General features: G+C 46.5%; 1 protein-coding gene across 1 annotated transcript in view; it reads right to left on the reverse strand.

The window, feature by feature from the left end:
• Pi4ka (phosphatidylinositol 4-kinase alpha) overlaps positions 1-27309 on the reverse strand; it is a 120946-nt gene that overhangs the window by 2106 nt on the left and 91531 nt on the right. Inside the window, exons 30-50 of the mRNA XM_028779630.1 lie at positions 25915-26007; positions 24632-24788; positions 24271-24398; positions 20210-20368; positions 19831-19982; positions 17387-17494; positions 15819-15946; positions 13724-13843; positions 13407-13486; positions 13094-13287; positions 11428-11518; positions 9591-9758; positions 8865-8918; positions 7386-7506; positions 4421-4550; positions 2883-2953; positions 2365-2437; positions 2217-2287; positions 909-1018; positions 440-544; positions 233-358 (exon numbers count right to left, since the gene is read on the reverse strand). Of these exons, the coding sequence (XP_028635463.1) occupies positions 233-358; positions 440-544; positions 909-1018; positions 2217-2287; positions 2365-2437; positions 2883-2953; positions 4421-4550; positions 7386-7506; positions 8865-8918; positions 9591-9758; positions 11428-11518; positions 13094-13287; positions 13407-13486; positions 13724-13843; positions 15819-15946; positions 17387-17494; positions 19831-19982; positions 20210-20368; positions 24271-24398; positions 24632-24788; positions 25915-26007 (2439 nt within the window). The remainder of the gene's footprint in view (positions 1-232; positions 359-439; positions 545-908; positions 1019-2216; positions 2288-2364; positions 2438-2882; positions 2954-4420; positions 4551-7385; positions 7507-8864; positions 8919-9590; positions 9759-11427; positions 11519-13093; positions 13288-13406; positions 13487-13723; positions 13844-15818; positions 15947-17386; positions 17495-19830; positions 19983-20209; positions 20369-24270; positions 24399-24631; positions 24789-25914; positions 26008-27309) is intronic.

Raw genomic sequence — 27309 nt, forward strand, 5'->3', positions numbered from 1 at the left:
TCCCTGGCTCTGTGTGGAGAGGTCTGTGGTCTCTCCCTGGCTCTGTGGCCCACTGAGGCAGAGCTAGGTCAGTGAGTGCAGCTGTGTGGAGTGTGCAGACAGCAGCACTTTCTGAACCCTGGGGTTCTAGGCTTCTGTAACACTGAGAGAAAGGTATGGGTGACGGACTTAGCTCCTAAGAGAGGGAGATAGAAGGTTGATAATGGGTGAATTGAGGCCCTGGAGTAGCTACCTGCTGGAAGGCCAAGGTAGACTCATCCCCATACTGGCGTGTAAAGTAGTCATACATGCCGAAGTCAGTCTGGCGGCCCAGCTGGTCCCGAGAGGTACAGTCTGGGATGCACTCAATCACTCCGCACTAGGAAAGGACGGGGAAAAGACACTCAGCTGGGAGCAGTGATGTCATGCTCTCTTTGCCCATCATGTTTCAGGAACTCACCCCAGGGGCAGTAGCCACTACCCGATAGGGAAAAACAAAGAGGTCCAGGCCAACCAGCTGGAAGATGTTCTTGAACAGGTCGATGATCTGCAGGGCTAACATGTCCTGGAACGGAGAAGGCACAGGATGCAGTCAGTGTCTTCCCTTCAGCCCCTGGACCATTCAGAAGCTACTGGCCCTGGGGGCTCACACAGGTTGCCAGCAAGGGAAGGGGGCAGACTGTGGCCAAATAAGAGTATAGGGGTCTGGCCTCACTGTCCAGCCAGGCTGAGCTGTCATGGGGTTGCCAGTGAGGATATTCCTTCAAAAATGGTGAAGGGTGGGGCTGGAAGGAGGGAGGGGCTTCTGCACTTGCTTCAATGCCTCCACAGCACTTGAATCAAATAAAGAAAAGGGCCATGTTTTACAACACAAGGATCTCTTCTTTGGTGTCACTAGGGGAGGTGCCCTGCCCTGCTAGCTCTGTCACCTGTCGGCAGTCGTCCCCCACTTTGAAGATGGCTGCTTGCCAGCATATCTTCCTGCCATCAGTCTCTTGCCCACAGCCTTCGTCCTCTGCGTCTGAGCGGCACTGCAGACCTGTAGGCAGAGAGGGGGGCCATCTGTGAGCTTGACCGCTGTCAGGAGCCTAGAAAGACCTGGGACCTTAAGAGTGGGTTCTGCACCGGGCAGTGGTGGCGCGCGCCTTTAATCCCTGCACTTGGGAGGCAGAGGCAGGCGGATTTCTGAGTTCCAGGCCAGCCTGGTCTACAGAGTGAGTTCCAGGACAGCCAGAGCTACACAGAGAAACCCTGTCTCAAAAAACCAAAAAAATAAATAAAATAAAATAAAATAAAATAAAATAAAATTAAGTTAAAAAAAGATATTTGAAGATGCAATCATTTTTAAAAGTCATACAGCCGGGCGGTGGTGGCGCACGCCTTTAATCCCAGCACTTGGGAGGCAGAGACAGGCGAATTTCTGAGTTCGAGGCCAGCCTGGTCTACAGAGTGAGTTCCAGGACAGCCAGGTTTACACAGAGAAACCCTGTCTCGAAAAACCAAAAAAAAAAAAAAAAAAAAAAAAAAATAAAAATCATACTAAGCTGGATGGTGCTGGCATACACTTTGAATGCCAGCATTCAGGAGGGAGAGGCAGGTGAGTCTCTGAGTTCGAGGCCAGCCTGATGTATAAAGCAAGTTCCAGTATAGCCATCACTATACAGAAAAATCCTGCCTCAAAAAAACAAAAACCCAAACCAAAACAAACAAAAAACCAACCAAACCATACAAGATGATAACTGTCCAAAAAAATAAAAAAGAAAGAAAATGTCCCTTTAAAAGAATGTGCAGGCTAGACAGACAGGCGGAGAGGGGGCGGTGCTGAACAACACCCCCTACAACCACAGGAGCAGAAAGCCTCAGAGTGCCCAGCCTAGAACTTGACACTCCTGCCTGGCCAGAGCCCGATGCTCCCTTGCTGGAGCATGCCCACCTCCATACTGATGCTGGCCTCCAGATCTGTGCGGCTGCACACTCCATGTGTCCCCCAGACTGTGCTCTTCTGAAAGGGCCTGAAGCAACTCGTGTGCCCCACAGAGGCTCAGTACTGGGACTCACGATGGGGTTCCGGGGCTCCTGTGACTTGGGTGACAGATTCTAGGGTAAGCAAGTGTTACTACACAGCACCCTACCATTTTCAGAGGAAGGGTGAGACCATAGGCAGGTGACATCCTTGTGTGAGATGTTTGAAACAGGCTGAGGAAAGACAACCATACTGCCTCAAGTTCCTTACTGACCTTCTTTTTCAAGTTCGCTCACTCCACATCGCTTCACCTTAAACTTGGCCAGATAAGGCGCTTTTGCAGCACTGAGAAAAAGAACACAGCAATGAGACAGCCAGTAGAGACTGCTGAGTAAGGTGGCAAAGTGCCAGCAGGCGCTCACCTCTGCATTGGTGTCCCTGACTTGTAGTCAATGTCGAGCACGATTGCTTCAGGGTTGCTGGGCAGGTAGCAGCCTGGAGGCACAGAAGAGGTATAGGTGCATGTAACCACAAGGGAGACACGCCCAGTTCCCAATATAGGCTTCACATGCACAACAGCCTTATGAGGAGCCCTGTCTGCAGGGAATGTTTTCCCTTGCCTGAGGCAGCCCTGGCTTCATGATCAACCTGCTCTGCCCTGGGTCAGTATCAGGTTAGTGCTTCTCTGTGGAGATTCCCACCCTAGCTGCACTGGCCTAGCATGCTCTCAACACACTCCTCCACCTTCCTGTTCTGTGCACCTAGGTACTCCTGTTTACAGTAAACATATCCAGTAAGCAGACAAGAGGCAGTTCATCCCTTGGTATGGTATGCTGGAGGGCCTAAGTGTGCATTGTAGCCGTCTGGCCCACAATGCCAACCTCACCCATGTAAGACAGTGGCTCCCTCTGGCCTCACTGGCCTAAGTATGCCAGCTTACCAGGCTGCACCTTCACTTCAGACAGAGCTGACAAGCAAGCCTTCTTTCTTTCATCACCTTTAGGGTAGGGCCTGAGGAATAAGACAGAACATGGTGTTTATACCCCAACAATCGGAAATGGAGGCCTGATTTAAGGGTGCCCTCTGCTGTCTAGTGAGTGTGAGGCCAGTTTGGGTTACGTCAGCCCTCAAACAAACAAACAAACAAACAAACAAAACATTCTTCTCTGTCTCCTGCAGAAACTGGTTTCCAGTTTTTGCTCAGGACATTGTCTTCTTCAGTGATAACCCAACCACACCTGGCTCTACCAGGCTCAAGCTGTCAGGAAACCATTCATAGCAATGTCTTCCTTGCATTCCTCAAAAGCAGCCACATGGCCCAGGAGGTGGTGGGAGCTGTTTGTTGACACCTCTGTGGTCACATTTTCTGGTATGTGTGCTGCTGTTGAGGTACGGAGAGAGCAAGTGAGTGGGCCACACAGTTCTAGGATCAAATGTTGTTTCTGTAACTTACTGTATGACTCTCACTGGTAAGCTCCCGAGTCCTAGGCTAGCTAAGGGTGAGGTTGAGGGTGACTGGAACTTTCTGGTTATTGTATCATGATGCCTTGGAAATGTACCTACTTGCTATGATTTGAATCTGGGAATTTTCCCTAAAGGATAGGTCCTCACCTTTAACCCTCCAGTGAGGCTGGGCATAGCAGTTTAAGTCTTTAGTCCTACACCCATAAGGCAGAGGCAGCCTGTGATCTCTGTGAGGCCAGCCTGGTCTATATAGCAAGTTCCAGGACTATTTAGAGAGATACTGTTTCAACCCTTCCCCATAAAATAAAAAAAAAAAAAAAAAAAAAAAAAAATTCTCCAATGAGGAGTTTTCGGTCACTGGGACAATAGCCTTGTGGTGGGTTATGGGACACCATTCTCTCTCTGTTACAGTCTATTTATGCCAAGGTCACTGGGACAACAGCCTTGTGGTGGGTTATGGGACACTATTCTCTCTCTGTTGCAGTCTATTTATGCCAAGCACACACTAAGATGTTCATATTGCTCCATGCCACCATGACCCCTGTGTGCTTTGGTTTTTGAGACATAGTCTATGTTACTCTGACTGTCTGGGAAATCACCATGTAGACTGGGCTGGCTCTAAGCTCCACCTGCCTCTGCCTCCTAAGTGCTGGTATTAAAAGCCTGCATATGCCAGTATGCCCAGCTACATTGTTCCTCTTAAGGTGATTGTCTCAGGTGTAGTGACATACTTGCCAACCTTTCTGTGTCTGTGGTAAGGGCTCACAATGAATGCAGCAGGAGCAGCCTGCACACACACTGAGGGAAGGAGCTGAGAGCAGTTGTGCCCCATACTCTTCTCCCTAGGTCTCCTGGGGCAATTGACAAATGTCAGTAATGTTCTGCCTTGTCCCATGCAAATGGGCAGTGCTCTGAGAGCCGAAAGGGTGGCGAGCGCAGGCTGATGTCACCAGTGAGTAGCTGGGATGAAATCAAGACTGCTCAGAAGACAGTCTTTCAAGAGTAGCCACTTACTTGATGATGGCTGACACATTGGTGATCTTGTTAAAGAAATCAAATTCCCGCTGATAGAAGTCTTTGGCTGGGCCTGATAGAGACCCTGTGATCTCTTCTACTAACTGCTCCAGAAGGTCACCAATGTCAGCTGAGGAGACAAAGGTTTATGGTTGCAACAGAGACACTTAAAGATGTCTGTTAGACAGCCATGCTGGGGGATCTCCCATCAACCTGCTTGCATGTGGGAAAGACTCTGTAGACCTAATAGAGGCCTTAACATACCATCATTTCCCCCTTTGCTGTAGACACTGGCCATGCTGTTAGATAAAACTGCTAGCCCCTGAAGGAAAGCTCCAGGCAGGGGCTGTGTGCACCAGTCACCTGACAGAGTCCCAGGTAACACCAATGGTTTGTTTTGAGATAGGGTAGCAAGTGACTCAAGTTGGCCTTGAACTTGTGACTCCCATGCCTCCACTTCTCAAGTGCTATGATTATAGATGTGTGCCATTACTCCCAGTTTAGTTGTGCTGGTGCTGGGGATTTAACTCTGGGCATTATGCATGCTGGGCAAACATTCCATTATGTTTCCAGACAGGGTCTAGCTACAATGTTCCTGCTGGCCTTGACCTGTGAGCAATAATCCTCCTGCCCCAGTATCTGGGTGCTGGTATCACAGGCACAACATCTGGTTCCAGTTACTGGTTTTATTAAACTCTACATTGAGAATATGCCTTTTCAGTATTGATGTGTGTGAGCAAACAGAATGTACATGCAGAGCCACTGCCACACTTGAAGACCCCACTGTTCTGAAAAACACCTGGTTGTCTAAGACTTTCCTTTGTATGTGGGGTGTACATGTGTACATGGTAGGCCAGAGGTCTACCTTAGCTTTATTCTTAGGCACTGTCCTTGTTTTCTGAGAGTCTCTCACTGCCTTGTGGTTTGATGAATCTAGGTTGGTGGACTAGCCAGCCCCGAGGACCTGTGTATCTCAGCATTCCCAGCTCAGGGAATACAAGTCTCTGAGCCTGCTGTTCCTGTGTTTGCTTTCATGTTGGGGTGCACACAAGCATGGCACTTGTGAGGTCAGAGGTCAGTCTGCAGGAGCTACTTTTCTCCTTCGACCTTGTGGGAATCTGGGAATCAAATTTACGTCAGGCTTACAGGATTTATCCAGGGAGTTATCTTGATGGGCTGGTTGTTGGTTTATTTATGTACACGAGACAGGGTCTCATTTTCCTAGGCTGAAATTGAGGGTGACCTTGAACTCTTGATCTGCTTCGGTCTCCCAACTAAGAACGCTGTGACTACATGTATGTGTTACCGTGTCTGGCTTCATGACTTTTTATATTACTTTTCAAATTTACTTTTTTCTTTCCTTTTCCTTTAGAAACAAAAACAACAACTAAGGTTTCGTGGAGCCCAGACTAGAGACTAGCCTCCAGCATGCTATACAGCTTCAGTAATCCTCAGCGCTTCCGTTCTTCTATTCCCTTTTAATTCTTCTTCCTTTTTTTTTTTTTTTTGAGACAGAATTTCTCTGTGTAGCCCTGGCTGTCCTGGAACTCACTCTGTAGGCCAGGCTGGCCTCGAACTCAGAAATCCACCTGCCTCTGCCTCCCAAGTGCTGGGATTAAAGACATGCGCCACCACTGCCCGGCCTGTTCTTCTATTCACAAATGTTGCATCAACCTGACTTTTTAGAAACAGGCGTCTCAGGTATCCCAAACAGACCTTGAAGCTCTGATCCTTTAGTCTCTTCTTCTTCTTCTTCTTCTTCTTTTTTTTTTTTTAAGATTTATTTATTTATTTCATGTATGTGAGTCACTGTTGCTGTCTTCAGACACACCAGAAGAGGGCATCAGATCCCATTACAGATGGTTGTGAGCCACCATGTGGTTGCTGGGAATTGAACTCAGGACCTCTAGAAGAGCAATCAGTGCTCTTAACCACCAAGCCATCTTTCCAGCCCGTAGTTTCTACTTCTTAAGTGCCAGGATTACAGATGTGCACCATCACATCTGTTTTAGGTGGTGTTGAGTACAAACCTAAGGCTTTGTGCATGTTAGGCAAGCATCCTACCAACTGAGATATAGCCTTAGCTACACAAGCCCCCTTTTAAAATATAGGGTTTCATGTAGTTGAGGCTGGCATGAACTATTGATCTTCCTGCTTCTATCTTCCAAATCCTGGGATTATGTCATTACACCTGGCTTTGTTGTTGTTAGTCTGAGACAGGGATTTCCTATATTGTCCCAGCTGGCCTGGAACTCACTGGGATCAGTCTGCCTCTGGCTTCTGAATTTTGGAATTAATGGCATGCACCACCATACCCAGATAGTGAGCTAGTTAGCAGCCTTCCTTCTTTCTTTTCTTCCTTTTCTTTTTTTTTTGAGACAGAGTCTTGAAGGGTGTTATTGTAGTGCAAACTTTGGTTGTGGTGGAAACTCTAGTGGAAGAGGAGGCTGTGGTGGTGTCCTGGTTATATCAGCAGAGGAGGCTACGGTGGTAGTGGACCAGAATGGAGAAACCAAATGGCACATGAGGAGGTCATGATGGTTACATAATGGAGAACACTTTGGTGGAGGTATCTGTGGTGGTGACAATAACTGTAATGATTTTGGTAATTACAGTGGACCACAGCAACCAAATTATGGTCCCGTGAAAGGGGCAGTGCTGGTTGAGAAGAGTCGGGGTGCTTATGAATCTGGTGGTGTACGTGGTGGATATGGAAGGTTTTGGTTTGGTTTGGTTTGGTTGGTTGAGACCAGGTCTCAATGTGTAGCTTTAGCTGGCACATACACAGACTATGGCACATGTTGAGGCCAGAGGACAGCTTGCAGGGGTGTGTTTGCTCCTTTTACTGTGTGTGTTCTGGGTTCGGGTGGGAGAGAGCACAGTGGCCTCTGGGAAAGCAGAAACCCTGTGTGACCTCTAAGGGTGATAAGTAATGGGGAGAGGCCCGACAGGCCAGAATACTCACGGTCTTTCTGGTGCCCTTCTTCATCAAGGTAGATGTTAGTTTTCATGTTCCAAATAAACTGGTGTGCCAGAAGCTGGGATTTAGCTGCAGCCCAGAGAATGTACTCACGTACATAGCCCATCTGCAAGAGGTCAAGGCCACAGTCAGCCTTTACTTCTAGAAGAAACTCTTCCTAACCTAGTGTAAGAAGCAACTCCTGCTTGACCGTATGGTTTCCAGCTATGTGGATTTTCTCTTTAGAGTCAGTGCTAAGTCTAGCCAGGGGCCAAGTGAGTAGCCAGGGTCTGGGTACCATGGGCTAGGGCTTAGGGCATAAAGTCTCCACCACAGGCCTGGGCTTCCTGTGTTAGTTCCCTTGGTATTTAAGAACCACCGCTCTCAATTTCTACTGCTGTCAAATATAAGAAACAAGTCAGCTAGGTGCTCACATTCACTTATAAGGTTGTACAGGGCGCCATCCAGAGGGACAAGGTCCAGAAAGCTCTAGGAGGGTATCCAGAATCCTATGTAGCCTATACACTGATAGTTGCCATCTTAAAGACATCTTTTCTATTTCATTTGTTTCTTGCCATAAAAACCTGGTATCTCCAGTTTTTTCATTCTCCTGTTCTCTCTCTGGAATGTGCATGCATTCGGTGTATGTGAATGGCTGTGTGGGGATGCAAAAGGCTGGCACTCTGCACCTTAGTGTTTAAGATATGGTCTCTCACCAAACCTGGAGCTTGCTTATTTAATTAAACTGGCTGGCTGAATAGCCCCAAGGAACCTTTTACTTCTGGCTCCCCAGGTCTGGGTTTACAGGTGATGCAATGCCTGGCTTTTTACATGGATACCAGGGACGACTTCAGGTCCTTAAGCACACATGCTCCTTATACACACAAGGCTGCTATTTTACTAAGCCCTCTCACATTCCCAGTAACTCCTGGTTTTAATGACCATGTCTTAGGCTTGGTGAGATGGCTCATCAGATAAGAACGTGTACACTCTGGGAGAGGACTGGACTTCGGTTCTAGCACCACAGAAGACTGCTCAGAACTGCCTACAGCTCCAGGTCCACAGAATCCAAGGTCTCTGAACTCCAGAAGGGCCTGAAAACAGTGAGCTGAGGCACAGGGAGCGGCGCATCTGCAGCCTCAGCAGGATGTACACCTGAGGCAGCCTGAGTAGAACACATCCTTTATCAGCTCACCTAAACCTCAGATTCTCCATGAGAACAACCAGTTTGAAGGAGGTCATGTAATTTGTTGATACTTGACCCGACAAAGGGGATCCTAGAGCAAGCTGCCCACCTGAAGGAAACAGCTAGAAAATGTACTAGAACCCACCCATTCTGCAGAGCTGGGCCTCAGGATGGAGCAGCGAGAGCAAAGGGCTCAGTTCTGACTGGACAGTCCTGTTCCTAAGGGAGTGCAGAACTTGTCTGAGCTGGGATTCAGGGCCCAGAGGCAGTAATGTGTACAGCTCTTGGAGGACACTTACCTTGTCATATCTGAGGGCCTGCACAATCTGGGGGATGTAGAACAGAATGGCTTCCTGTTGAGGAGGAAAGACTGATTTCAGAGGTTACAACACTTAAACAGTAATGAGCCCTGGACCTGCCCACGAGACGCTGCCCCTGCTGGAGAACTGGGGAAGTGCAGAGGATAACAAAGTATCCAAGGCTTGAAACACACTGGTGAAATCAAACAAGCAGAATAGTGCAGCTTACCCCAGGTAAAGAGGCTGAAAGTTACCACACACTTGCTGTTGTAGAAACTGTAGCAATCAGGACTCTAGAACACAAACTCCTCTGCTACAAACTCTCCACCATGGCTACTACATAAACTCTCCATGGCTACTACATAAACTCTCCAGGGTCCCTGAACGTTTGTTGTTGGAGTAAGAGGCATGGACACATTGCTCACCTCTCAGAGCAGGGACTAAACTCAAACTTCTTTTTAAACCAAAAGATCCAATTAAAAAAAAAAAACAAACAAATGAACAAATACATACAACTAGAAAACATATGAATTACAGCTAAATTCATCACCTCCCTAGTGTTGGTTTTAAAGGCATGTGCCACTATAGCCCAAATTCATCCTCTTCAACTTCTGAAGTCAGGAATAAAGACCTACATAGCTGGATGCATGACGGGTTGAGCTGTCTTTTATCTACCCACTTAACCATGCTATACCCTAGGCTAGCTCAACAGGGCTCTAGACTCACCGGAGGGAAGGACCGCAGGACTTTCACCCCATACTGTGCAGTGAGAGGGTGTGGTGGATACATGCTGGAGAAGTAGGAGAGGCCTGTGGGCGGGTCCGTGGGTGCCCAGCATAAAACATGGCTGAGCTCTGGAGCATCAGCATCGATGGTGTGCCACGTGACAAGGAACTGGAGAGAGAGTTGGGAGATAGGGTTGCAGAAGTCCTTTCAGTCATGGTCTGCTCAAGACTGGCTGCAGCAAAGGGTAATAGGTTGGGCGTGCTGTGCACACCTTTAATTCCAGTACACAGTGGGCAGAGGTGGGTAGGTCTCTGTGAACCTGAAGCTAGTCTGCTCTACAAGGTGAACTCTAGGCCAAGAATAGGAAAGAAAATGTGACAATAAAAAGCCATTTATGGGCCGGGCGGTGGTGGCGCACGCCTTTAATCCCAGCACTTGGGAGGCAGAGGCAGGCGGATTTCTGAGTTCGAGAGTTCGAGGCTAGCCTGGTCTACAGAGTGAGTTCCAGGACAGCCAGGGCTACTCAGAGAAACCCTGTCTCGAAAAACCAAAAAAAAAAAAAAAGCCATTTATGATAAAAAGGGAAAGTGCTTCTGGCATGGTATGCAAAGTAGCATAACTGCAATAAATCCAAGTAGAGGGACTGGGAGTGTAGCTCAGTAGGTAGTGTGTCCCAGGATAGTCGCACTGATCCCAGTACTACATAAAACCAGCTGTGGTTGCATACAGATTACCACATGGCAGGTGGAGAATGTAGAATCAGAAATTCAAGGATGTCTTTAGCAAATCTGAATTTGAGGTTAGCATAAGATATATGAAACCCCATCAATAAACAGAGTTGAAGCAGACTAAATATTTCCTATCATAAACATAATAATTACTACATACTATAAATAGAAAATGCAGGGAGGCCGGGCGGTGGTGGCGCAGGCCTTTAATCCCAGCACTTGGGAGGCAGAGGCAGGAGGATTTCTGAGTTCGAGGCCAGCCTGGTCTACCGAGTGAGTTCCAGGACAGCCAGAGCTACACAGAGAAACCCTGTCTCGAAAAACCAAAAGAAAAAAATGCAGGGAGTTAAAAAAAAAATCCTACCACTGAGCTTACCCAGTCTTTCTGGTGTGACAGATATAATGATTTTGCTCTAGAGACAGGATCTCACTCTGTAGTCTTAGCTGTCCTTGAACTCAAGAGGTCTGCCTGCCTCTGCCTCATGACTGCTGGGATTAAAGGTAGGCACCACTGTGCCCTATTCTCTTTACTGAGACAAGGTCTCACTAGGCTGTCCAGAAGGGTCCAAAATTCACTTTGTAACTTAGGCAGGCCTTGAACTTGTGATCCTCCTGCATTAGTCTCCAAGTAACTGGGATTGTAGACCTGTACTGGTGACCAGGCTCAGCAATGATGGTTAATACCAACTTAATTGAGAAATGTGTAGATTAATAAAGCACACCTTTGAGTATGTCCCTGGGGGCCCAAAGAGGACTGGATCCTGAAGGCTTTGACCTGATGAGCAGGTTAGCCTCTTGAGGACTCATAATATGGTAGCACTATTTTAAGCTGGTGCAAAGTATCTGGGGCCTTGGTGGAGAAAGTGGGTCACTGCAGGTATGCACTGGGAGGCTGTATTTGGCCTGGATCCCTTTTCTTGCTCTTCTGTTCATCTGGCAGGATATGAACAGCCTCCTCCTATAGCCACGATGGGAGTCAAAATAAAGCTTTCCTCCCCCAAGCTGTTTGTGTCAGATATTTGGTCATAGTTATGAGGAGTAGCCAGGACTCTCTGGAAAACTTTCTAGATCTAGTTTGAACTTGAGCTGGTGTATGTAGGCTGTGTTACCTTGATGGCTTCAGGGACATCACTAACAGCTCCTGGGTCCAAGCGAACAAGCCGGGTTACTTCATTTCCAATGGCTTCTGTATTCTTGAACCTACAGTGCACAGAGGGATTTAGATCAACACTATATGACAGACATATAAATGTAGGCAAGTAATACATTACAACATCTGAAAAGTTATTACAACACTTACAAGGAGGTGACAGAGGATGGCACAACTGGAGGCCACTCTGAGAGACACAGAAGCCTGGTCTGAAGATGGCTTAGTGGACAAATGTCCTTGCTGCTAACTTTACACACACACACACAGACACACACAGACACACACACAGACACACATACACACACAGACACAGACACACAGACACACAGACACACAGACACAGACACACACACACACACACACACTTCTCCAAAACAAAAAACCAACCAAACCAACAAATAAAAGGAAAGGGTAGACCATTCTTCAAAAACCACCATAGCTCTTTCCCCTCCCCCTCTGCAGCAGGCTATCTATGGTTCAGCATCTTTGGCTTTTTTTTTTTTTTCTTTCCGAGACAGGGTTTCTCTGTGTAGTTCTGGCTGTCCTGGAACTCAATCTGTAGACCAGGCTGGCCTCGAACTCAGAAATCCGCCTGCCTCTGCCTCCCAAGTGCTGGGATTAAAGGCGTGCGCCACCACCGCCTGGCAGTTCAGCATCTTATTTCAGTCTAAACCCACAAGGCTCCTTACTTAGTGATGAAAGGGCAGATGTAAGCCTGTATGTGTTACTGACCCAGGCTAATGCAAGGGAAAATCTCCATAAACATTCTGCTTTGAAAGGACTTAAGAACCAGTGTGCTGTTCTGGGCCTGAAGATCAAGTAGAAGCAATAGGAAAGTGGTAAACCTTGGTTAAAGTACCTATCTCTGGAGGTAGGGAAGAAGGCTGAGGGACCATGTGGGACTACGTCATTGGGCCTTTGCAGTCCATCTCACCTACTATCAGGCTGAAGGCTTATTTCTGTCTGAGAGAATCACCTTATAGCTTATCACCAGCTTTGTGTTCAGACGAATGAGAAGACACCTTCTTTTTGGTTTGCTGCTGCAGAACATGTCAGTATTTCTTCCAGAGTGTTCTGTTCTTTGCCCTGGAAAGCTATTTGCTCCAGTATTCTTTGTCTGGCATGCATGTCTGTCTGTCTGTCTGTCTGTCCACTTATGGTACACTAGGCAGCTAGCCACAGTCACAGCCACAGCCACAACGCCTGCTCTTAGCTTGAGCTGAAAGACAGCATTATTCAAATATAGCCCAAACTCTCCCAAATTGTTTCTGTGGACTACCTCCCAGGAGGGAAGCCTTTACAAATTACGCCGTGACTGCTATTTTTTAAAAACTAGTTCCAGGGATTGAATCAGGACCTTGTGAATGCTCAGGAAGAACTCTCTCATGGAGCTACATTCCCCAGTCAGACATGGTGGCTCTGAACCATTCTTGGGCTCTGGATGTTGTGGCATCTAGGCAGGAGCTGACAAGATCATAATGGTCACTGTATAGCCTCTGCACAGGCTACGTGAGTATGCTGAATGTCCTTGACAGAAGCCATGTGACATTTCATTGCTCTTGTGATATAGCTGACAGGTTCCGGCCCTGGACTTGTGGTGAAGCTGCGGTGACCGAGAGGCCTACCTGGCTGGCAGCTGCACAGCAAGGTATGGAGAGATGCTCCAGGCAAGGTTCACGTTGTCCTTCCACTGCTTCTCACTCAGGCTGATGTACTTGGACCTCCAGTTGGCAACACTGTTCTCTCCTGCCTGGTCCAGTTCTAGCTCTGGGGCTGACAGTGGGTTGTACCAAGTGATGAGGCGTTCGATCTCAGTAGCCTGGGAGAACAATCACAATGTCTACTCCCTCTCTGCAGGTGTCATGTGCCACCTCCCCCCCCCCCCCCCCCCGGGTGTTCTGCCGTCACACAGCGGGAGTGGTGTGGCCCGGGTCTTACCAACAGTGACAGCAGCAGCGTCCTGCGCTTCATGTAGTACTTGTGCAGCTGGGAGCCCCGGTTGGTTTTCTTAGACATACCTAAGAAGCAGAGATGAAATGGGCATTGTCCTTTGAGGCCACTCTTCTGCTGTCTTTTCTTTTGGTGGTGTGCTGGCAACTGAGACAAAAATCTTGGCCATGTCTTCTACCATCCCCAATCTCTGCTGTTTTAGAGTATAGAGGACACTGACATTTAAGGTAGTGTCTATCACTCCACCAGGAAGGGAACTCAAGATTGGCTTAAAGATGTAGGAACCACCCCATATCCTGACCGACCTGACTTTTTGGAGATGGTTGACATGCCACTGGAGAGGGGGTAAGTGTTGATCCAGCCCTGTGTAGCCTGTTGTCGAGAGCCCACAGTTATATCCAAGTTGCTTCGGGTGTCCTGGTTATCTGTAGGCAAACACATTGAAGGCTCTGGGAGAAAGTGGCTCAAGACATGGAATCACAAGGAAGAGAACTTGGCAAGTCTTGCTTTGTAAGTAAGCACAGGTACCTAAGGTTGACTGACTTCCCTACAACCTACATTAAATAATTTGTGTTGGTGGTGCACCCTTGTACTCCTGATGCTGTAGAGATGGAGACAGAGGTTGCTCATTGGTCAGCCAACCCAGCCAACATGTCAAGTTCCAGGCCAGTGAAGGACCTTGTCCAGAAAAAAGAAAGTCATTATAGAATATGGCACACACCTTTAATCACAGCACTTGGGAGGCAGAGGCAAGGAGATCTCTGGGTTCAAGGGCAGGTTGGTCTACAGAGTGAGTTCTAAGATAGCCTGAGCTATAGAGGGAAACCCTGTCTTTGAAAACAACAACAACAACAACAAGACATCATAAAGAAACATATGTTCTTAGCCATGAGAAGGTAACTGATGCAGACCAGGTCTTTGCACAGCACTAGGATAGATGGATGGCCCTGTGGATAAGCTCTTTCAGACTGGATTTTCCAAACACCCATGAATTTTTTATTCTAACCATTCTGCATGGAAAATTTCCTAAAATTTGTCATAGTCCTAGATCTTTAAAATAGAATAAAAGAAATACTATCAGTTTCAAAAGCAGTTTTATGTGTATTTTGCAGGGATGTACATATAGGTGTTTATGAAGAAAAGCAGTGCTGTATTTCCTGTTACAGATGGCGGTGAGCTAGGAGCCTAGCTCGGGTCCTCCGGAAGAACAGCGCTCTCAGCCACTGAGTCACCTCGCCAGCCCCTGTCACTGTACTGTCTGATACAGCTGGAATCTGAGTATCCAGGGGACAAACTACACAATTTGTTGGCTCTATTTGATATGAACAAGAAAGAAAACTAGCTTTTCATGCCTTAACACTTCTTTTCTTTTTTTGTGAGAGACTATTGCTGCAGGTCTGCCTAGAAGAACCTGTCCCTCACCTCTCTGTGTGGCTTGTCTCCAGCTTTGTGTTCAGAGGAAGGAGAAGATGCCTTCCTTTTGGTTTGCTGCTGCAGAACACGTCAGTATTTCTTCCAGTATACTTTGGCTGGGTGGCTGAATGTCTGCATGTATTCATGCTTGCATGAATGTGTGTGTGTATACATATATATGTATATTTGCATATAGACACATACGTACATACATACAGTTTCCTTTCAGATTCAGCTCAGAAGTCACTGTTCCCAGAAAACTGCCTTCAATGCCCAGTCTACTCTGGTTGGGCCAAGTGCCTTGAATCTCCTCTATTGAACTTATCTTCATTTGACTATACCTATCAGATAACAATAGATTATGCTGAATTCATCTGGGTATACTGGCCTACTCAGTGGGCTCCTGGGAAGTGAGCTGGTCCAGGGAGAACCTATAAGAGTGCTTGCACTTGCTGTATGCATCAGGGAGAACCTATAAGAGTGCTTGCACTTGCTGTATGCATCAGGGAGAACCTATAAGAGTGCTTGCACTTGCTGTATGCATCAGGGAAGAACCTATAAGAGTGCTTGCACTTGCTGTATGCATCAGTGTAGGTTGGAGGAAAACTAACAGGCAAGCAAGTACTGGGTTTTCAACAATGTAAGGCATGGCCAATAGCAGGGCTCACTTGGGCCTTAACTGCTTTTTTTTTTTTTTTAAAGGTTTATTTATTTTATGTATTCACCATTGCTCTCTTCAGACATACCAGAAGAGGGCATCAGATCCCATTACAGATGGTTGTGAGCCACCATGTGGTTGCTGGGATTTGAACGCAGGACCTCTGGAAGAGCAGTCAGTGCTCTTAACCACTGAGCCATCTCTCCAGCCCCCTTAACTGCTTTCTTGTCTGGCTTTTCTAAAACCACCCACAAGCAACCTTCCTGCTTCTATGTACCTGGTTTCACTCAACACTCGGCAGCTTCGGTGCTGCTCAGGGCAATGCTTACCTGGGGGAACAAGCTGGCTGGCAGTTAGGTACTTCTTATCTGAGAACATGGCAGTCCAAAACTTAATCATGATGCTTATATCTTCACGAAGCCTTTTTTCTCCTTGAGTAGGGAACTTTGGCGGACAACTTCAAATAATCACAAGAGGGAAAGAGCTGAGTGTCTGGAGTCAGGGATTATGTAAAATATTCACAAGGCAATAAGAGCTGACATAAAAAGTCACTTTTTTTTTTTTTTGAGGTTATCCTGAAACTCATCAGTGATGAGTGCCAGGGTGATGTCACTAACTACCAAGGGAAGTGAGGCTGTCCTAGTAGCCAGGGCTATCTACCCCATCACTACCCTCTGCTTTCTGTTTAGCTTTATCCTCACAGCTCAGACTGCCTGTAACTCCCTATATGTATTCTTATATACTGCAGGGTGGAGTTGATCATGACCCTTGCCACACAGCCTCTAGATGGATCAGACTGTAGGCATGCCACCATAGATGGCTGACATACACAGCTTCTGGTGAGTAAGTAAGCTGTGACAGATGACAACTTAGCTGTCTGTATACAACCATACACCCTACATCTGCAAAGACTCATGAAGCTGATATTTGCAGGTTTTTGTGCAGCAATCATTTATATGACCAGGAAAAATAAAAGGTATGTACTTAATCTTTCTATTTTTTTTTTCTTGAGACAGGGTTTCTCTGCCCTGGCTGTCTTGGAACTTGCTCTATAGACCTCCAGACCAGAGATCTGCCAGCCTTTGCCCCCTGAGTGCTGGGATTAAAGGCATACACCACTATGCTGGGAAATTTTTAAAAGTTTTTTTTTGTTTTGTTTTTTGAGACAGGGTTTCTCTGTGTAGCCCTGGCTGTCCTGGAACTCATTCTGTAGACCAGGCTGGTCTCCAACTCAGAGGTCTGCCTGGCTCTGCTTCCCCAGTGCTGGGATTAAAGCCTCACATACAACTGGGACTGCAGGTATATGCCGTTGTGCCTGTCTGCTCTTAATTTAGACAAATAAAAAGACTAGAACCTAGAGTTAGAGTTTGTTCTGTCACCTGAACTGGGTGGTAGGAACTGAACTCAGGGCCTCTGGGAGAGTAGATGCTCTTAACTGCTGAGTCATTTCTGCAGGCTTGCTCCCTGCCCTTCTCTCTTACTTTAAACCTTTGTTTGACATGGTTTAGTTATGGCTGCTGAGAGAAGCAGGGGTAAGGGGTTTTTACACCAACTTGGGCAATTAATTGGTTACAGAACCAGTAAAGAAAATGTCTGTGTCTTCCAGGAACTATTAACTACCTGAAGAGCCTCAGAATCAGGGCTTTGTGAGCCCCTGCCCCTAATCTCTTAAATCAATTCAACTCAGGGACAATCTGTATGTATTGCATTTGGCTCCTGGCTCTGTCTACATGGCTGAGGATATTACAATCTAGTCACACAAGGACTAATGCATGAGGTTGGTGAGCAAGAACCAGGTAAGTTATGTCTTTATGTAAGTAATTTCCTGGGAACAGGGTGATATAAGCTGGGCGGTAGCTGTTTCTGTGCATGTGCACAATCCAGCTCGAGGCAGTACCTGAAATAGTCAAATGCCGTGGAGTAGATCTTCTCTCGAAGCACATTTCGAATGGTTGCATTTGGAACCACATCGGCATGCAGGAGGGACAGCCCCAAGGTCAGCAGTCTGAGAGAGATCACAAGGTTGGAGCCGTGGGCAAGGGCTGAGCCTCCAGGGGTATGTTCTCCTAAGCAAACCCCAGAATCCCTAAATATTGGCCCTAGAAACATTAGCAGTGTACCACATTCAGCTGTTCTCTACCCTCTCCTCTCCTCTCCTCTCCTCTCTCAGACACAGTCTCATGTATTACAAGCCGGCTTTCAATTCCCTTTTGGAGTGTTAGGGTAATCCTGAATTTCCGATCCCCTGGCCTATGTCTTTTAGGTGTTAAGATTATAATGTGTTGAGCCGGGCGGTGGTGGCGCACGCCTTTAATCTCAGCACTTGGGAGGCAGAGGCAGGTGGATTTCTGAGTTCGAGGCTAGCCTGGTCTACAGAGTGAGTTCCAGGACAGCCAGGGCTATACAGAGAAACCCTGTCTCGAAAAAACAAAAAAACAAACAAAAAAGATTATAATGTGTTTAAAAACAAAAAAAATCTACGGGGGACTGGAGATGGCTCAGCAGTTAAGAGCACTGACTACTCTTCCAGAAGTCCTGAGTTCAATTCCCAGCAACCACATGGTGGCTCACAATCATCTATAATGGAATCTGATGTCCTCTTTTGGTGTGTCTGAAGACAGTGACAGTGTACTCACATACATAAAATAAATAAATAAATCTTTAAAAAAAATCTATGCATGGGTAACAGTATTGTACAAGAAAGCCTTAAAGTTAAAATTTAGGTAACTAAAAGTTTTTCCTGTTCTAAGATGTAGCTCACTAGCTTAGGTCTTCTGTTGAAGAGCGAGGCCCTGCATGACGTTCATACTGACACCTTTTGGGTAAATGCACTCTGAAGGAGTCTTGGGATGTGGCTTGTAGAGGGCTTGCCTAGCATGCCTGACACCCCCAGTTCCATCCCTACCATTGCATAAAATGGGCAGGAAAAAACATTTTCAAACAAAATAAAACAAAACATGCTTCATTTTTGTTGAGAGAAAAGCAAATGAACTCTATGATGTTCTGATTGGGCCAGGACTCCTAGACTCACAAACAATCTGCAGCTTTGTCCCCATGGGACAATGCTATCCATGATTTCATTCCAAAGGGGTGGTGGAGGGGGTTATTTTCCTAGTGTATGGTTTCTGCTAAACCGCACCCTGAGCACGGTACTACGAGGCATAAGTGGGAAGATACTGTTCTGCTCCTGCCTACAGGGAGCTTATGATGCTGGGGTAGGATGGAGGTCAGGAACCAAGTTGGTGGGTAAGACACAGTTCTCTGCACAGGGAAAAGCTAAGATATCCCACATGTGGGATCCAGTTGCAATGAGGTTTTTCTCAAGGGACAGATCCCAACTACAAACTGACAGTGACATGGACCCTTTGGAACATGCATGTTCACATGTAGCAAAAACAGGGTGACCCAGATCTGGGGGCAAGTGGTTCTAGAGGCTCTAGGGTTGCAGGGGCATTGTGGACAGTCAGGCTAGGCCTAAGGCACGGTGCAAGCTGGGCACAGCCACTTCACAGAGGCTGTCTACACCAGCAGAAGTATAAATGGTAGCTTCTGCTGTTAGTGAGTCCTAGAGGATGACTTGCAGTGGGGAGCAGATCACAAACAGGCCTTTATCTGCTCCAGGGAGCTTTGGCTTTGGATATGAAAGAAAGTAAGAAAGGTCTGACCCACCACTGCAAGGGAACAGAGGACAGCAGAGAAAGGAGGAGGGAAAAATGAATGTTTCTGAGTGCATCTGGGAGGCCAGCTAATCCTGTGATTGAGAGCTGCTCCTCTGTGGTGGTGCAGGCAGAAGCAGAGAAGAAACTTCTGCTCATTTCTGTGATGGCTACATGCTACTGGAAAGCACCAACAGGAATAATTTCCCATTGCCTTTAAAAAAGTATCAGTCAGTGACAGACTGGATATTAACAAGAGGTCTGGCCCTTCTCTGTAGGTGGTTGGAGAAGTGTAGCTCTAATGGGCTATGAGGTCATGGTCTGGAGTTCAGGGACAAGACAGACAATACCTGGTAGAAGCAAGAGCATCTACCATGCTTGGGCAGGTAAGCACATTGGTGCTAGCCAGCCCCTCACAGACAACAGCAGAGGCCATGTCCTAGTGAGAAGGACTGTACTAGGGGACAAGGGTTGGGGAGGCTCTTAACCAGCCAGAGGTTCGTGGTCTCAGGTCCTCTCAAAGTTCTTCTTGATAGTTCTAGGACAGTGCCATAGGGTTTACTCTATATTGCACAGCAGTATCCCAGGACATACCCATCTACCCCACCATGATTTACATATTACACACGAGCCCTACATGCCAGTAACAGGACACCCAGATGCCCCAGAGAAATAGAACCCTCACTTGAAACGTGGTCCGATGGCTGCCACATGCCTGTTCATGCTTCCCCTGGCTCCACCAATATTGAGGGACAGAGAGCGCTGCAGCAGGCTTGAGAAGATCTCCACCTGGTCAGAGCTGCAGTATTTGGCAATCTCAAACCGCTGGACCAGGAACTGGGGAAAGGTAAGCAAGCCGTGTAAACTGATGTGGGCTAGTCTCATCGTAGTGCTAATGAGTGAGAGTGGCTAATAAGAGGAGTTCTGGGAGTTGGGGAGGACCAGAGGAGGGTCTAGAGGCCACCCATTTTCTCGGGTCAGGGCCCCTAGACTGGCTGGACTGACCCAAGTGTCCCCAATGCTGTCCCTACAAAGCACAGCAGAACTTGAGGGTAGGCACATACATCAATCCAGATGTAGTGAGGTGTCACTTCAGGGGGACAAGGTTTTGGCTGACTTGCTTCTGATGCTGCCAGGGGGTCTGCTTCCTTTGTTTCCGCCGAAAAGAGGCCAAACTTCTGCTCTACTGTCATGTGCCAGGCTCCTGCCATCTCCCGCATAAACTGCAAATTTGAAAGAAAGGTCAACACCTCCAGAGAGCAGAGCATGGGTAGCTGCTTTGGTTTTAAATTCCTGAATAAAGCTCAACATATAACTCATGCCTGTGACCCCAGCACTTGGCAGGCTGAGGCAGGAGGACTGTAATGAGTTCAAGTTCAGTCTAGGCTACATACAGAATGAGATGCTTTCTTAAACACAAAATAAAACTGTACTGGATAAAATTAGAAGGCAGACAAAGCAAGAAACAGCATCACAGAAGCCATGTCTTGGGCAGCTGCTGAAGTCTTTGGTATGCTCCCTCCAGCCTTCTCCTCTACTCCCTACCCCAACTGAATGTGACCTCAACTCATGGGCCCAGCAGGGCAGGGAACAAGGTGAAGCACATCTGTCATGTATGTAAAGCAGTCAGGCCTTCCACAGGTTCTGTCCTGGTGAAGTTTGGAAAGAATTCTGAAAACTACCTGTGTTAAGGAGGGCAAGTACCATATGCAGGGTTTCCAAGTCACAAAGGTAGGCCTTCATTATCTTATGAGATTTGAGAGTGGCCCAGGAAGTCCAAGGGAGGGCAGGGTGTGTCAAGATTTGAGTCATTCCCTTGGCCTAGCTATACGGATCTAGGGCCCTTTCTGCTTTGAGCTAGGAGGGTTGTCCAGATAAAGCAGAGTAGTGTTCTGGAAGAAGTGGGGGCTAAACAGGGAATGGTTACTATTTTACCTTACAAAAGCACCAGCAATGTATGAGTTATGCAGGCCTCTCTTTCTAGCACCATTACCTACTCTCTTGTAAGACGTGGTTCAAGAGGCAGTACATTGCTTGCCTCATCTTTGCAAGGCATGGATTCAATCCCCAGTACCAGCACTAGTACCACCCCTTCACCCCCACAGTGGCCAGTCACAGGAATTTTTCCTAGATGCTCTGTGCCTTGGGCTGACTCTGTACCTTGGGCTGACTACTGGGTTCTCATGCGCACTAAAGAGCAAGATGGAAGCCAACTAGGCAAGGCTCAGAAGAAGCCCAGGCATGCTTTATAAAATGGCACCTCTCTTCTGCTATTCTTCTTGATGCCTGAAGGCACGGATGCCACTGGAAGACCATGAGGGTGAAGACAAAGGCCATTCATGCTAACTAAGGGTAGCATTGTTATAGGTGGGAAGTACACCCTGCTGTAGCTTCTTTTGGAGTCTGGCTTCTGCCTACTGTTAGATGTATTTTTTATGGTAGAAGTCAGGTACCAAATTGGTTGTAAGTATAGGAAACCCCAGAACTGATGGGACAAAGTAGCCAAGCAGAGGCTATACTCCCACTCATTGGTTTAAGATCCACTTCTATAATAGGGCCTCCCAGACTCTGGGAACAAACAAATGTGGATGGTCCAAGACATAAACGACAGGCAGCATACAAAACCTGAGAAAGCAGCAGTATGGTGCAGAGAGGGAAAGTGTTCTAGACAGGGTGGCCAGGGAATGCTGGTGGGATGGAAGGGAACACTGGACACAAGTCCTGGAGATGGCCAGCAGTGACATTCATCTAAGGAAAGGAAATGGGATGCAGCTAGGCAGAAACAGCCTGGGAGAGCAGGGACAATGTGATCTAGCAGAGCTACAGCAGGGCAAGAAGACAGAAGGGACAGAGGTAGGTGGCAGGTGAGGTTCAGGTCCAGAACAAGTCTGTCAGTCTAAGTGAGGTGGGGAGAGCACCAAGAGGCCTGGGAACTAGAGAGATTCAATCCAGTGTAGTTTTTACCATATGCTCCTATTGCATGTATACAGGAAGTATGGAAGCAGGGAGGCTCAGTGTGCTAGTTTGAATAACATGTCCCTGTAAGTCTTAGGCATTTGAATACTTGATTCCAGGTGAGTGGCTGTCCGGGAAGGAGTAGGAGGTGTGTCACTAGGGGAAGAAAGGTTTTAGGTTCGTATGTGAACAAGTCTCCAGTTGGTAGCATTGTTTAGGGATATTATAGAACCATCATGGATGCTGTGAGTGTATAGCCTACCTCCACTCTAGTGTTCTCAGCTGCCTGCTCTGGCATCTGCTGCCATGCCTCTCTGCCACTTACAGACTTGCCCTCTGGAATCATCATCTAAAGTAAAAACTTGTTCCACAAGTTTAGCCATGGTATCTTATCACAGCAGGAGAAAGGAACTGACACACTGGGGCTGCCCTAAGGTCAGGAGAGAGACAAAGGAGGCCAGGGCTACAAATGTAGTTGGAATGCTGGGATGTGACCAGATTTGGGGTCTATTTAAAGGTAAAAAGAAAACTAGTAGGATATGTTCTGGGCCATTTGTAGGAAGTGTAAGGTGTCAGTAGGAGCCTGGTCTACATAGAGATAAACCAGGTATAGCATTGTCAATAATGTGGTGTCCAGAACAGAAAGCCACTGGATCTCTACAGCCAAGGCTTTTCTATGGTGCTGTGAACTGAACCCAGGACCTCAAATGCCAGCAGGTGTTCTTCCACTGAGCTATATACTTAGAATGGATTTTTTTCAACCAAATTAAAAAAATATTTTTTATATGTATGAGTGCTTTGCATATATGTGTGTATGAGCACCATATGCATGTTAGTACTGGGAACTAAACCCAGCTCTGTAAGAACAGCAAATACTTTTAGCTGCTAAGCCATCTCTCTAGCCTCTTTCCACCTTTCTGAGACAGTCTAGTAAATTGTTCAGGAAGGATTGAATTTTTGATCTTCTTCTTTTTTTTTTTTTTTTTTTTTTGATTTTTCGAGACAGGGTTTCTCTGTGTAGTCCTGGCTGTCCTGGAACTCACTCGGTAGACATTTTTGATCTTCTTAATTTAACTTCTTGAAAAGCTAGCTTCATCATAAACTTAGGCCATAACTTATTCTTGATCATAACTTATTCTCTGTGGTTAGGCTCTGTGTGAGGGCTGAGGCTCTACAGAACAGTATGAAGGGCAAGCTTGACACAGCACGTAAGAGACTTTACCTCAAAACCAAGTAGGTACATTACAAATAATGCATAGGGGTGGGGCTGGAGAGATGTTCATGGGTTAATCTCACTGGTTGCTATTGGAGGGGTCCTGGGTTCTGTTCCACACATCATATGTTAGCTCCCAGCCATCTCTAACTTCAATTCCAGGGGATTTGATGCCCTCTTCTGACCTCCTTACATACCAAACATACATGAGGTACACCGACATATGTGCAGACAAAATAACTATACACATAAAATAAATAAACAAAAATAAACTTATAAAAATACTGCATAAAAATTTCTTTTAGACTATGGTATATAAGATGTTCCAGGTGGTGGTGGCGCACGCCTTTAATCCCAGCACTTGGGAGGCAGAGGCAGGCGGATTTCTGAGTTCGAGGCCAGCCTGGTCTACAGAGTGAGTTCCAGGACAGCCAGGACTATACAGAGGAACCCTGTCTCGAAAAAAACAACAAAACAAAACAACAAAACAAAAATGATGTACATGATACATACATGAATATATATATGTCTTACATATGGGACTTGTTTCCCATAAAATGTTCATTATCTACATGCAAATATTCCATTATCTGAAGAAAAAAAATCAAAGTCTGAAACAGCGTCTGTACTAACCATGTTAGATAGGTGATACTCAACAATAACACTGCTTGGGGCCTCCATGAAAAAGGGACTCTAGAAACACAGACCTAGGGTAAAATGGCTGGTTCCACAATTATCAAGTCTAGAAGGGAACTTCTTCCAGTCAGCTCTGATATTGGCAGGTTTCTAACAAACGCTGGACCAGCCACACCGACATCATTGGAACTTTTGCCACACACAGCGTTCTTTGTGGAGAGCAGAGCTTACGAGAGTGACAGTGTTCAGGGTCACAGGACTCACTGTCTCTCCCATGTGCAGTCCCACCCACCACAGAGCTGAGCTGGGGCAGCGTCCTACCGGAACTTCCACTCCACTCTTGCCAGCCAGCAGCCACTCCCAGCAGGCTAGTGCCGTCTCCATGCCGTGCTCATTGAACATCCGGAGGGGACCCCAACACAGATGATGGAGGAGCTGTGGGTCACAATCTGGAATGAAAGACAAATCAGTCAAATGCTCCTGACTCAGGCTGGGCCTGAACATGGGTTCCCTAGGCTGTGATGAGAGTCAACAATGCCTTTTGTTTACAGGTGGCTCATTAGAGATTTCTACTGGCAGACCACCTGTTCCTTCTTTGACAGAATTCCAGGTTATCAAGGATTTTTAAGCAAATATTCACTTAGAAATGAACCCAGAATTCCATGGGCCTTGTGTGTGTTACCTTTGCTGCTAATGAGCATTGCCGTCAATTTGAACATGGCTTGTGTATAGTGTTGAGGATGACTGTGGTCCAAAGCTGTAATCAGATCCTGGACCATCATTTTGTTTAGGTCAGACATCTGGCCTGTGGCACCTGAGAACCGAATCATTCCATGTACCTGTGAAGAGGTATACTTATTAGCAGCTGTGCACTGAGCCTGGCATGCAAGTGAAGCCCTGGCTACCAGCTCACCCAGCTCACAACAGAACTGGCTAGACTAGAGCTCATTTCAGTGGTGCTGCCATTGAGCATTTCTCCAGGAAATATATGTGGGCATTTTCACCAACTCTGATCCTTGAAGGTGGAGACATGTTCTTATCAGTGTACACAGTGCTAAGCCAGGACAAGGCTTATGAACATAATCTAGATAAATAAACTTCCTTCAGAGTCAATTAATGACTCAAACAACAAAACTGGCTTTACTATCGTTTCATATATAACTTTTTCCAGAAAGTGTTACTTTCTTATTCATACTCTTGGCTATACAGGAGATATGACTCTCTCCAAAAAACAAACCCAGGCCCCAAAGCAGACTTTCTGCTTCCACAGACATGTGGAATGACACAGAATAAGCTCTCTCCACAGTTTTCGGCATGAGGTTAGCCCATGCTGAGTACAAGACTCACAGAAGAAGAGCAGCCATTGGATTGAGTAAGAAGCAGTGTTCACGTGGAGGTGAGCCTACTACCCTCAGAAGGCCACTCTGATAAATGAAATGTCATTTCATGACATTTCAGTCTCCACCTTCAGTGTCAACTAGATTTGAATTTGTGGAAGAGAAAACTGAAATCAGAAAAGTAAGTGATTTAGTTAGCCTGGAATAAATTCTGTGAGTGAAAGCCCTCTCTGTGTGGAACTAGCAGACATGGTTGCCAAGCCTACTTCTGACAAGTTATTTAACCTCAGGAGCTGTGTTTCTTTACCTGTAAGACTAGAATACTGGCACATACATCTTAGCAAGTGTCCAGGAGAATGCATGATACTCACATGTTTGCTACCACATAACATAACGCTCTGGCATACCTGAGTGTACCCAATGATATCAGTCTTTTGCATGGATGTTAAGTAGCTGTCAAAAATGCCTTGGAATGTGCCACTGAGTGCTAGCACCCAGGCTCCTTAAGTCAACTGAAATGAGTAAAATCCACATCACCCAGATCCTTTTTCACATTCTACTATGAAATAGCTAAATAGCATGAAGTCAAAATGTTCAGAACAGCTCTGCATCAGGGCAAGAGAAGTACCTCGCCGGCATAGCGGTTGCGCAAATTCAAGGATGCCATGAAGTTGGAATAGTCTTTCTTCACACAGGCTGGGCGCTCAGTTAGTTGAGTTGCCTATAGACAAGTACAGAGAGCTGTTTTAGATGCTGAAACATATTTTTCTTAAGTTTAACCAAAGTCCTGGTAAAACATCAAGCTCTGATACAGATCATTGAACCTTCTGTGTGCCAAGCTAACATGACCACTAGACACTTGCATGTTTCATGGAAAAATTTATTTATTTATTTTTCCTGAGAGAGGGTTTCCCTGTGTAGCCTTGGCTGTCCTGGAACTTTTTCTGTAGACCAGGCTAGCTGCAAATTCAGAGATCTGCCTGCTTCTGCCTTCCAAATGCTGGGATTAAAGGTGTGTACCACCACACATAAGTAAGTCTGGTCCCACATATGTGTACAAGATATATCTCTTTTAAGAATGTGGACTTGGGGACTATAGGACAGAGGCACCTTAGTCAGGATCTCAAGCATAAACAACAATCAAGCACAGAACAAAAAGCATCCTTTCCTATTTATCAAGAATCTCAGCTGGACATAATGGCCCACACCTTTAATCCTAGCACTTGGGAGCCAGCGTGAGAAGCCAGTGTTTCATAACGAGATATTCTAAAACAAACCAAAACAAAAAATTAAAACAAACAACAACAACACAAGTGTCTTCTCTTTACTTATAACCTATAACTTTCTAGGACAAAGATGAAAATCCTTCCAGCAACACAGGGCCCTTGGAGCTAGCTGGCTGGCTAGTACCTAAGGAACACTTGGCTTTAATCAAACACAGAACAAAAAGCATTCTTTTTGTTCTGCTCATGTGTTCTCCAAGTGGTGGAGAGCTCAAGGCTGGGGTTCGGATTCTAAACAGAACACTAAGGTAGAGAAAATGAAACCCAGCACTCTGGGATCTGGTTGAAGCATTTGCCAGCAATAGAGCAAGGATTCCAGCACAGTGTGCTAACAGCGTAAGGCCCTTCTCCCTTCCTAGCCATGAGCCTGCAGTTTTCTGGGCTTCTTAGCAGAGACTAGCAGCCCTAGCAGCTTCCACTTCAATACGGTGAATAGCTTTCACTATCATACGGTGAGAGGAAGCTCAAGGTGTCTGCAGCCATTTTACTCTCCTCCCTTATCCAGTGAGAGAGAAGGGTCAGAATCTCTCAGCAATCCTCTGGGATGTAAGGTGAGAGCCATCAGAGTACTAATGCTTGCTGTAAGTTGTACCCATATGTGGATATGCCTTTCTTTCTTCCTAGAGCCTCTCTTAACCCATGTACTTAAACACATCTTTTAATACCTTGGGGCTATATAGTGAGACATTGTCTCAAACCAAACCAAACCAAACCAAACCAAACCAAACCAAACCAAACCA

The sequence above is a fragment of the Grammomys surdaster genome, unplaced genomic scaffold (genome assembly GCF_004785775.1).
Source record: "Grammomys surdaster isolate TR1022 unplaced genomic scaffold, NIH_TR_1.0 358, whole genome shotgun sequence".
In the NCBI taxonomy this organism is placed as follows: Eukaryota; Metazoa; Chordata; class Mammalia; order Rodentia; family Muridae; genus Grammomys; species Grammomys surdaster.